The sequence below is a fragment of the Nilaparvata lugens genome, chromosome 7 (genome assembly GCF_014356525.2).
Source record: "Nilaparvata lugens isolate BPH chromosome 7, ASM1435652v1, whole genome shotgun sequence".
Lineage (NCBI taxonomy): Eukaryota > Metazoa > Arthropoda > Insecta > Hemiptera > Delphacidae > Nilaparvata > Nilaparvata lugens.
Window position 1 is genome coordinate 48,229,551 of NC_052510.1, and position 12,619 is coordinate 48,242,169.

A 12,619-nucleotide genomic window follows, 5' to 3' on the forward strand; every position below is an offset into this window, starting at 1 on the left:
ATGTTTTCTAATAATGGAAGAATGTAATTGGAAATGTAGAACGACTGTACAGGAGGGAATTTATTGGAAAAATGCGAACTTTACGCAAGTCAGTGTGCTTGAGTGCATGTGAAGCCCTACGCATAAACGCATTAAAGTTTCAGGGCGACGCGACACGACACGACATACAAACACAATAAATCGATTGATTATTAAGGGTTGATGACCGACGTGCTTACTGCATTCTACTGCCATCAAGACCACCCACCCACTCTGTTGGCATTCTTCTCATCTTAAATCATACTTTACTTACAGAATGTGTTGCAAGATCATTTATAGATTAGTAACAGTCATGACGATAACAGAGCAATATTGTTATGACAATAGTACAGTAAAATATTGATATTCTTCCTTCAGAGAAATTTATTCTGATAATCTAAGAAAAATTGTTTGGAGAATTTATCTTCAAATAATAATATTTAAAAACCTTCATATTACATGGAATTTTTTATTGAATCAACTAGTACCCTTCATTCCTGTGAAAGAAAATATTTCTAAAATATTTTTGAACCGGAAAACTATTGACTTGTACTAGTAAAATGTATCAAAAAAATATGGAACTGGTTTTCCATTAAAAAATAATTTAATAAAAAGACTTTACAGTGGTTGGAGACTCCTTACTTTGTGAGGAAGTAAGAATAAAAATCACTGTGATTTTTGAGAACACTATCTTCATAGATTATTTTTCACAAATTCCGTATTTGAATAACATTGGCGACAACAGCTTATAATATTGAAGATCACTCTTATCAAGTTAATCCATGGAGAACAGCTTACAACCGATAATTTATGTCTAATGTAGTTGTATGTAATGAAGTTTTATGCTGTTCTATAATAACAAATAAATAGTTAAGAGACCATTACTCTAGAATTCAAAGTAACTGAATATCGCGGAATTACACAGAAATACGAATTAATTTCAATCATTCAAAAATAGTAATAATTCTGCTTAGCTCATTGAATCAAATATTGGTTAAAGAAACTAAGAATAACAATTTTATTGAGAATATGAATAGACTTGAATAATGTGACCTAGGTTCAATTTTCAAGAATGGATCAGATCCGTGTGTAACCAACCAATCAAGTAATCATTCAATTTAAGATCAACAGGAAGAGGTGGTGGAGGTTACTTCTATTGCCTCAACTTATAGAACATTGAGTTTTAATTTCCGCTAGTCTCTAAACCCGATAAAACGAGAGGTATTAATAGCAAAGATTTACTGTAAAACTGAATCTAATTACTAGTTTACAGAATATTGTTAGATTCTTAGCATAGATTGCTAAACTAAGATTGTGCTCTATTATCATGGATATAAGTTTCTCCGTTTGGCACTGGCCTTAATGAAGTCGGATTATTGTTAGACGTGAGAGACCTATTTGTAAATTTGGGTTTGTTTGGCCTTGTTCAGACATTGAACCTTGTTATGTCTATTTAGGTCACCCAATTAAGAGTTGCTCTGTCATCATTGGGAGCCTTTCTAGACACATAATATTATGTATCTGTTTCTGGAATTCATGTTGGATTCATAGGAAACGAAAAGCTAAACCGAAGAAAGATCTAAGCATTCCATACTATGAACAATAATGTTTTTCTTTCCAATTTATGGAGTGTTATTCATTCAGGATTATTATTTTTTAAATATATAGTAACTTCAATTTTTCAATTTCCATACAACAAAATGAATAATAGGACACATTAATTTATTAATAATATTATTAAAACTACTTCTAAAACAAATTATACAAACCAAAAGAAACTATAAAACCGAAAGAATCAAACTATAACAGAAATGAACATAAAGGCCCATTTGTAGAAAAACCTGTTAAATTTTAATCATTGTTAAATATGAACAGCTGCCGCAACAATCATGATTTAATGCCTTGAGAACCAATCAGTAGTGAAGGCTCTTTTTGAAAAGAAGGCTTCTCTGATTGGTTCTCGTGGCATTTAATCATGATTAATATTTAACAAGCTTTTGTGCAACCGGGCCACAGCATTTTTATCTTATTCCACAGGGTCACAGGGAACTTTTATATGATGAAAGGTACTAGTAATTCTATAAAAAGACAAAAAATCTAATTCCTTATAATGTTGACCCAGGCGGCCCAGGCCACATGAGGAATATTACCCAGTCATATGATGCTGAAATCCTAAATCATATAACACTTTTTCTATAAATGAAAGAAATCAGCAGAGAATAATGTCCATTTTTCTTTTAGGGTTTTGCAGAAGAAATGGAATTGACTTGGAAAAGAGGCCACACTCACCACTATTCGTGATGCAAATTCGAACAAAAATCTGGGTCAAGACGTAAAGTGTTCAATACGGTACGCCTGATTTTGTTTGGCCCTTTATGAAACACTTAAGCCCAGCGATCGGCTGCTTACCGAATTCTACTGCATAGTGTTTAGAATATTAGTTCTGAGATTACTTTGCCAATACAGGCAAGGTTGGACTGAACTTATTTCCCTTACAAAATGGCCTGAAAATGTGAACCTCTCTCATTGGAGGACATTTATAGAGAGATGTGATACTTTAGTTGATGTTTCAGGGAAGGATGGATTTAAATGCATCACAAAAATGTATGTATCACAAGTATATCTGTGACTCTTTGGATTAGCATAAGCTACTTACTGTCTGCTTTACTATCTGCTTATAATATACAATTGTTAATGCCTAATAATCAATGTTCATGCCTCAAATCAATATGCCTAACTAGCCACATATCATTTCTCGTTCCATATCTTTCTAATAATAATCAATTGATGTTGCTTTCCATGACGAAATACTATATAATAACTTTAAATTACACTAAGAGCAATATTTGAAAAAACACTTACTTTTCTTGGAATATTACCTCAATACTCCAAGAAAAGTAAGTGTTTTTTTTCAATTATTTACAAGAAACACAGTGTCTGAACTACAACAAAGTTAAAAATAATAAATTGATCAATTTTTATATGAATCAATTCCACACTTAAATGGGGAATAACGGTTATTAAAAAAGCAATTACTGCAACTACTGTGAAAATACAATATTGTATTTTTTAAAATAATAAAATGCTCCTTATTGCTTTATATAAATTGAATAATTCAATAAAATATTGCCTGAGTCTGATATTTTCTTTCTAATTTAGTGTTTGGTTGGTGCATGAGCATAGCTTCAAATAAAGTTAAACTACCTACGTAATTGGATTGTGTATTTTTTGTATTTGTGGAATAATATTTGTGTAAAACTGAGAATCAATGAATAAGGAAATCCTAAATGGGAAAGTTCTCTGCGTATCGTATTTGATGATTTTAAACATAGTCGCAAAAAATTTAACATAGGCTAATGCTCTTATCGTAATCATATTATGTGACCCTGTTCAAATGTAATGTTGTTTTAATTAATTAATTGCCGATATTGATGTATGCAATTTCTAATTGCTCAAATTCTAAAATAGGCTACATCATCATCATCATCATCATCATCATCATCATCATCATCATCATCATCATCATCATCATCATCATCATCATCATCATTATTGGCACTACAGCCCATGCAGAGCCTTAGCCTTCACAACCACATCCTTCCATCTCTCTCGACATTCTGCTGTTCTTCTCCATCTTCTTACACCCAGTCTTCGCAAATCCTCCTCCACATCGTCAACCCACCGCTTTCTTGGTCTTCCTTGTAGTCTTCTTCCTCCGGGTTTGCCTTCCAGCACCATTTTTGTTACCCTCCCTTCCGGCATTCTGTGCAGATGATAAGCCCGTCTCAGCCTCATACTTTTCACAACAGATAAAATACTGGTCTCCTCGAACAATCTTCCTAGTTCCTCGTTTGTTCTTATCCTCCATATTTCATTTTCCTTGATTGCTCCAAAAATTCTTCTTAAAAACTTTCTTTCCCATCTCTGTAGCAGACCTCCTTCTTCTCTTGTAGTCAATGTCCAAGCTTCGGCCCCATATGTCACTATTGGTCTTTGGTCTTGGTCTCACCATATAAGACTATTGGTCTTAAAACTGTTGTGTAAATTTTTTTTTTGCCTTTTTTTGACACATTCTTGGACTTGAGGATATCCTGCAGGGCGAAATACACCCTATTTCCGTACATTATCCTAGCAAAAAATAGGCTACAAGTAGATTATTATTCCAGGTTTGCATCATATCAATCACATCAAACCAAACCTTAATCATTTATTGTCATTAAAAACAAAATTTGTATAACAACGTCAGTATAATAAAGGATAATTTCATTGAAGAGACAGGGTGAGTTGGAGGTTCAGTTATATCTATATTATATTTTTTTGTATGGCAAATAAATTATTTGATTTGATCTTTGGTGTTTTTATAATTTTTTTAGGAGAATTGCCAGTTGTTGATGCATGAAATAAAATTTAGAAATATACATCAGATTGAACCATCATCTAATCTACATACAACATCTCCAATCTCCTACATACAACTAAGTTAAGGCACTCTCCACTCAAAATGACCCTAATCCACTTACCCCTTCAATTGAATAGTTCACCGTCGTGCAGTCTACTAATCTTGGAATTACTTTCTTGTTTACTGGCATGCGAGTTGGACAAGTAAGTGGTTAGAAGTAGGGACGAGGCCATTTCACATCAAATATTCATCGGGATAATGTATCACAGTGAGGCCGAGATGCCTAACTTGCAGCAGTTTATTCGAAATTTATGGACCACTATTCAATTTTGAGAAGGTTACCTGTGGACCATCGATTCTACAACTTCTATAAACTCTCATGGCTTTGATGGATTGGGGTTGGTGCACCTACATCAGATGGAGGAGTGTAAACGCAATAAAAATTTGAGAGTGATGTGTTCACTGTATCAGTAACTTATCTACGGATAAGGAACCTTACATTCATGTTATGAAATTGGTGGAGATATAACAATTTATGATACTGTTTTTGGTGGGATATAGTGATATTGATTCATAATGGAATACTAGCTAGAATAATTATAATAATATATTAATAATTAATTATACCCTTATATATTAATTACAAATTCCGGCGGACTCGGTTTTCTGAAATTGAAAGTGTTAGTAATTTTTAGACTATTATCCATTCATCTTCCACTTTATTAATAACAAGCAGGTAACCCGTGCTCCACAAGGGTATAAATAAACATTTTACAAACTGAAAGCTTGACCTACTGAAATCTTGATAAATTTAAAATAGACATATAACCATCATTGGTGTGATGGTAAAAAATTAAGAATCCATATGAAAATTTTTAGTTAATCAACCTAGTAGTTCAGACTTGATGATGCGTCATTCGTGACTTTCCTATCTTGTACGAGTATACTGTATAAGCAATTCTTTCCTTTATAATATTATAGATTATGATTAAAAAGTTATTTTGCGTAGTTTAAGAATTATGGAACTAATTAAATGTTCATGTCACTTACGATGATCTAATAAATTAATTTCTCTATGAACCAATGTTTACTAAAAATAATTGAATGGATTCCAAAACTGACAAATGAGTACGATCAGTAAATTCACGCATTCCACTCTGCTGAAGGACCGGATTAGAATAAAGCAGATTGCAGAATCAGATGTAATAATGCGGCGGTTTGCAATTCTATTAGAGAAGCCTTCACAATGCCATTTCAGGGATAATACATTGACCTCAAACTGCAGTAGTGTTATATATTGTTGATCTATATTTCTAGAGTTGAAAAATTAAGTATTGTGATATTAATATAGGCCTAAGAACCAAGACTCAAATACAGTTTTAATTTGATTCGTTTAAGTTTTGATTTAATTCGATTCTCAATAGTTTACTCAATATTTATGCTATTGGCTCAAATATTAATTGCTTATATGAAGTAAGTTTAATCAAAGACAATACAAGTAGGCTAGGTAGAAATTTCGAACTAAATTTTTCCTATATTTGATCCAACCTTTTTAGTTAAAAATAATTCTATAGTGAGTAATTTTATACGGTATTTTTATGAACGAAATCATTCATCTTTTCAAAATTGCCATTTCGAATTTGACTTGGTAACGTTGAAGAAAATTTAACGATTCTTGGGGCAACAAAATTTAGGCAGTGACTGTTGGTCCTTAACCAATCATTTCAATGAATTGTGTTTTGTGTATCATTGAATATCATAAGAGTCCTGACGAGTAATGAACTATTTTCTACAATTTACTTGAAATAATTCTTGAAAAAGAGTTAGCTTCAATCAAAAGAATTTATGTCAGGAGCCACAAGACCTGAATATGTTAAATTTTAGACACAAGTCTTCAAAGACAATCTGGATAAATTTGTGATACAATAGAGCTCACTCAAACTAGTAACAAACAAACGCTTATCAACTATAAACAACAATTTTTAAACATAATAACAAATATGAAAAATAAACTAAATAAATAAATATATTAAAAAAATTAATAAATATGAAAATAACTATAAACAACTATTTTTAAACATAAAAAATTTGAATCCAATAAAAATATATTAGATAAATCAACGACATGGAACTAAATCCAAAATTAAACTCGATAGAAACAATGCAAAGGATAATAAATAACTCACAGTTTAGTTGATGAATCTCAGTTTAAATTGAAGTTTGAAATGGGAGAAAATAAATATAGAGAAGTATTGTTTTTGGAAAATTAAGTTATTATGGTTTTTCATCCGCCATTGTTTCACATTGACATTTTCTTAATTTCATAACCTTTATTCTATATTGATTGATTGATTGATTGATACAATAAGTACATCATGAAAATGATAGGGAGAGAAAAAATAAGGTAACCTCGTGCTATTCCTCTCCCAAATATAGATAAGGTTACACATAGTCCGAAATAGGTTAAGTCTTGTAGTTTTTCACTTCAAAAAATTTTACAGTCCTTAATTATTTTCACAAAGTTGATTTTTAAATTAAGATCATCATCATCTTATTATTGCATTGTTTCTCATTGATTACCTTATATTTTCATATTGAAATACTCACACAGCATTCCAGAGAGCACAGACGGGATGATGGTGAGGTCTGATTGGATATGTGACTTCGAACTCCACCTCCAAGTCGGGTTGTGCTGGTTGGGTGATGGTCGGAGCCGCATGTTGGACGGACTCATTTTGAAAATTTCCCGAATTCCCGTTTTTCGCAGAAGTTTTGAAAATGTTCGGACCAGACTCCATTTGAAGTGTCATAAGAATTTCAGTCGTAAAAAGTCTATTGTTCTTAGAAGCACTCTGTTATTCAATAAGTCTAGATCGAACTAAATTTTAAAGAATTGAAGTGGTATGGTACCGGTAACGTAAAAGTCTTTTGTTGTTAGATTAACTGCTATTAAATAAGTCTTGGTCGATAACTAAATTATAGGATACAGATTGGAAGAATTTACTCGGGTAATCTGAAATTTAGAATCACTTCAGTCTCGTTGTGGGAAAGTGAATTCTTCAAATTTTGAAATTGATGGTTCAATGAGTGATGACAGATGAAGTATAAGGTGATTTTCTTAAGATGGAATAAATAAAGTGCTGGTTTCAGAAATATTCATTCTAAATTCAAAAACAGAAGTTTTTCAATTATTAAGTAAGGATTCCGAAATCAGATCCTGATTAGAAATATACAAATAATATTGAAAATGTATTGGAGACCTACCAAAATCTGATCATGATTTCACATCAATTTATCAATTCAGACTCTGATCAGAATTCAACAGATATTTGCATTACATTATTGATAATCTGAATATCCTATTTATATTCCAGAACAATTGATTGAACTTATTGAATTTGATAAACAGGAAAGCTTTACAATGTCAAAATTAATGAAATGAGTTGCACAAAATATAAGTATAATTTACAGCTATAAAATAAAAGTTGCAGAGGACGGAAAAGTTAAAGAAATAACAATAAAACACATCAAATAAAATTTTCCAATTATGAATAAGATTCTGATTATTATTATTATAAGCAATTGCTAAATCCTATTGAATCAGATAAACAGGGGAGTTTAACAATGTTTATGTTTATCAATTGGTAAATCCTATTGAATCAAATAAACATGTAAGTTTTAAAATGTTTATCTTAAGAGTTTTATCAAATTAATAAAATAATTCTTGAAGAAAGAATAATCTTAAAGGATGAAATAAGTTTTGACTTGATTCAATTTGAAGTTGCACAATGATGAAATAAGAGTAGTGTTTGATAGAAGAGATTAAAAAGGAGGAAGAAGATGAATAAATCTATAAGAGTCTATAAGAATAATCTGAAATAACTCTATAAGGATTCATAAGAATAATCCGTGAGAATCGTAAAATAATCCATAAGAATAATCTGTAAGAATTCAATAAGAATCCTCAACCGAAAGAATAATAAAAATAATCTTAGAGGATGAAGTTTTTATTTGATTTAATTTGAAGTCGCACAATGATAAAATAAGTTATTTATTCGACAAAAAAGATAAAAAGAACGGAGAAGAAGAATGAATCCATGAGAGTAATCAGTAAGGATTCTATAAGAATAATCTGTGAGAATTATATAAGAATCTATAAGAATAATCTGTAAGTATGGTATCCTATAAGGTTCTATAAGAGTAATCTGTGAGAATTCTATAAGAATCCATAAGAATAATCTGTAAGGATTCTATAAGAATATTATGTGAGAATTATATAAGAATGTATAAGAATAATATGTAAGAATTCTATAAGAATCTATAAGAATAGGTTATCTGTAAGTATGGTACCCTATAAGGTACTCTATATACTTATTATAAGAATAATTTGTGAGAATTCTATAAGAATTCATAAGAATAATCTGTAAGGATTCTATAAGAAAGATCTGTTAGAATTCTATAAGAATAATCTGTAGGAATTCTATTGGAATCTATACAAGAATAATTTGTAAAAATTATATGGGAAAATAAATAGAGTTATGATGATAAGCAATGAAGCAATGGGTGCAATGATGATGAGCGTGCTTGATGGGGCTGTACACGGATGAAGGAGAAGACGTTTCACAGAGTGAGTCATAGAGCACTGCACTACACTACCACTGGAAGTGACGGCGATGCGAATCGAGCGACACTTGGCGTCCAACTGAGTCACTCAACGCCAGTGGTCAGCCAGCACTGACCACGTGACCACACATTTGCCGCACGCGACCAACCAACCATAATGACAGCCGCAAGAAGCAAGCCTCAGCCGCAAGTAAGAAGCCACTAGCCGGGTCGATACACCACTGAATTAAACGAGGAAGTGAGACAAGCAATTGAATCGCCCCACGGTGGTGGAAGTGGTGGTCGGCAGGGAAGGGGAAAGTTATATGGGGGGAGGGGAAGAAAATTGAAAGGAAATGTGTGGAAGAGATTCTTCTTCTCATCTTTCAAATGTATTGAATTGAAAAAGAAAGTAAAGAAATGAGCGAATGATATGAATGAATATATTATCATCACATAACGGAAAACACTTCAAAGTTTTATAATATAAATTAAAGCAGGATACACACGACACGGATAGATTAAAAACACTTAAAAACTTACATTTAAACAAAAATTTTCGGTAGCTGCACCACTTCACTCCCTGTTTGATTGAGAAAGGGGGCGGCCCAGCTCCCAAAAATTTCGTTTAATTGTAAGTTTTCAAGTGTTTTTAATCTATCCGTGTCGTGTGTATCCTGTTTCAATTTATATTATGAATATATTATCAGGTGTACAAGATGAGATAGAAGAGAATGTGAGGGAAGAGAAAAACGTAAAGTAGGAGGGATGAAAATAATAATAAGAGTAGAGTAAGTGAAGTAAAAAGAGTATAACCCGGTTGCACAAAACCCAGTTGAATTTTAATCATGATTTATTTCACGAGAACCAATCAGAGAAGGTTTTTTTGAAAAGAAGGCTTCTCTGATAAGTTCTCGTGAAATTAATCACGATTAAAACTTGACAGGCTTTTGAGCAACCGGCACTAAGAGTGAGAAGAGTTAAGAGTAGAGTAAGTACTAAGTAGAGTGAGTGTGAAAAGAGTTAAGAGTAAAGTACTGTATATGGTGGTCTAGATTGTGCGAGGTGAAAGATGAAGCATGTTTGAAAAACTAGAAAAAGTAATGCATGGTGGAAAGTAAATTACAAAAGATATTGATCGATTGAAGTTTTGTGACAATGAATGAATAAATAATTAAATAAATATGAGGATGAGGACAAAATGATTAGGTAGTAGAAGATGAGATGTTTGTGGAGTACTTAGGGAAAGGGAAGAAGAGTTGAGAAGTTCAATTGTATGAGGGAGAATAAGGTAAGGAAACTTGGAAGGGAATGAGAAGCTTTGAATTGTATGAGTTAATGATGATAATAAACAAAGATGAAGGGTGATTTGAAAGAGATAGGTATGTAGTACCTGTGTGAGGAAAGAGAAGATTGTGAAGTAGGTAGGCAGAGTTGTATGTAATGGGAGGAAATTGAAATGGAAACAGAGTGTTATCATTAAAGAAAGATACCGGTAAAGAGGAAGAGAGGGAAGTGGTGAGGGGTCAAGAAATTGAGCGAGAGATAAAAACTCAGAGAATGAATTGAGAGAACATGATGGAATGACAGGAGAAGAGTAGAAGTAAGCGTGGGAAGTTTAATTGAAGAAATAAAATTGAAATTGAGGGAGAGGTGTGCAAGAAGAGGAAGAGAAATAGGTGAAACTCATGAATGAGGAGAAAGAAACTGTATAAAGAAATGAACATTGTTAGGAACGAGAACTACAAAGAGAAGTATAAAATGAGAAACCATGAGGGTAGGTCGGTATTGGGAGAGGAAAATGATTGGGAAAGGAAAGAATGAGATGAGTGATAATGAAATACTGATAATTATAAAGAAGATACGAGTACTTAGTAGGGAAGAATACTACTTGTAGTATGAGTGCTAGAACCAGATCAACAGGGTGTTTGACAATTAGAAAGTGAATAAAATGGAGAGAGTGATAGCTGCGGTGAAAGGAGGAAGGAGAAAATACAGATGGATCGATAGAGAAGTAGTATGAGGCGAACAAAACTCTTTACCTGAATAAAGATGAATTGGATATCAGTAAGAGAAGATAAGGAAGTAGAATAAAAGTGAAAAAGAGTGAACGATCAAGAAAAAAGTGTAAGAAGAAACGAAGATAAGTGAAATAAATGAAGGGGGGTAGAATTGGTTGTTGGAAGGAACTGGGGAGATGATAAAGGATGAAGATAAGAAGAAAGTAAGAACTAAGTGAGAGATAATGAAAAAGAATGAGGAAGTCAGAGGTCGAAAGGGAAAAGTGAAAGTTGCACAATTAATACGAGGTGGTAGAGTAAGAAAACAGGAAAGAAATTGAATGTTAGCCTACGTTATTATGAGACGGAGCAAGTTCTGTATTGCGAAATTGCGTACCCTGGCGTTCCTTAATCAGATTAACCTTGGTCTCAATTTCGACTAGAGGCTCGGTTTATAACATCAAATTTCAGTTGGGAAATACAGAGGACCAGCATCTCATTTGAACTGAAGTTGGTGACTTTCCAGTAGATACGTGAAGTTGTATTTGAAATTCAAACATGAAAATAATATTTCAAGAAGTTAACTTAACTGACGTGTTATAAATTTATTCCTGAAGTTATAAATGCAAGATCAGCTTGAGAAGGAATTCATTCTTATCAACCATAATCTATAGTATTATAACTTGCAATATTCAAAAACATTTTGTAATGTTGTATCAAAAATCGTGAAGGAGATAAGGGAGATTAACTAACTACTTACCAGATTAAAAACCAAAGGAATTGACTCCAACTCTATTGTAATAATGAGAGGATGGGAAAGAAAGCCAATATTTGAAGGGATCGGCCTTTTTAAAAAAAAGACATTCAGAACTTTGGACATGACTGAACTTTGGAATCAATAACATAAGAATTCTGGTATTAAAAGCGTTTCTCAATAATGCCCAAGTTCTGCATCAATAAATGAATGGAATATACTTTGTTATGGTTCTTCAAATAATCTTTTTTTTACATTTTGGTACAGTACTTCATTGAGTGAGAAATATTATTTTAATTTTTCAATAGCGATGCCGATACTTATCCACGAAAAATTACTCTCTCCCTTCTCTCTCTAATAGTTTGATGTTTTACCTATACAATTCATGGCGTAGGGAATTATACTATTCAATTGGTAGTTGTACGAGTAATATTAAAATAATTAATATTCACAATGATCAACGATTTTTTGTTGATAATTTCACCTGAAATATGAACGTGATTTGATCGCACATTCAAGATGACTATAGAAGGAAGGAAAGGTCAACGATTGAATGCCATTCAATTTTGTCAATGTAAGGGCTAAGAAAAGATGTGCATGTCACTGACCAACGAGTTCACTGAACGTATGGTCAATCACGTCACACTCAAACCAACCAAAACTTGACAAATCTTTCATCTGAAGGTTTCTGAAACAACATTGCGAGGGGTGATAATAGTAAGTTTTCCATTGTTGCCCAATGGCAATGTCTGATTAATGATCGTCATGTAGTCATGGTTGTTGTCATGATCGTTCAACAGCCCCCTGCGTGTTTCAAGGGAAAAAACAGCGGTCAGCGTATGGGTC

At 32.5% G+C, this 12,619-nt stretch overlaps 1 protein-coding gene across 3 annotated transcripts in view; it reads right to left on the bottom strand.

Moving 5' to 3' along the window:
- Window positions 1-12,619, bottom strand: part of LOC111045853 (katanin p60 ATPase-containing subunit A1) — a 37,024-nt gene that overhangs the window by 17,210 nt on the left and 7,195 nt on the right. The window contains exons 1-2 of one of the 3 annotated variants that reach the window (XM_039432998.1): window positions 9,074-9,120; window positions 7,025-7,430 (exon numbers count right to left, since the gene is read on the bottom strand). The exons of the other annotated variants lie outside the window; for them this stretch is intronic. Coding sequence (XP_039288932.1) covers window positions 7,025-7,227 — 203 coding nt within the window. The 5' untranslated portion in view covers window positions 7,228-7,430; window positions 9,074-9,120. Of the gene's footprint in view, window positions 1-7,024; window positions 7,431-9,073; window positions 9,121-12,619 lie in introns of those variants that run through there. 3 annotated transcript variants of the gene reach the window in all.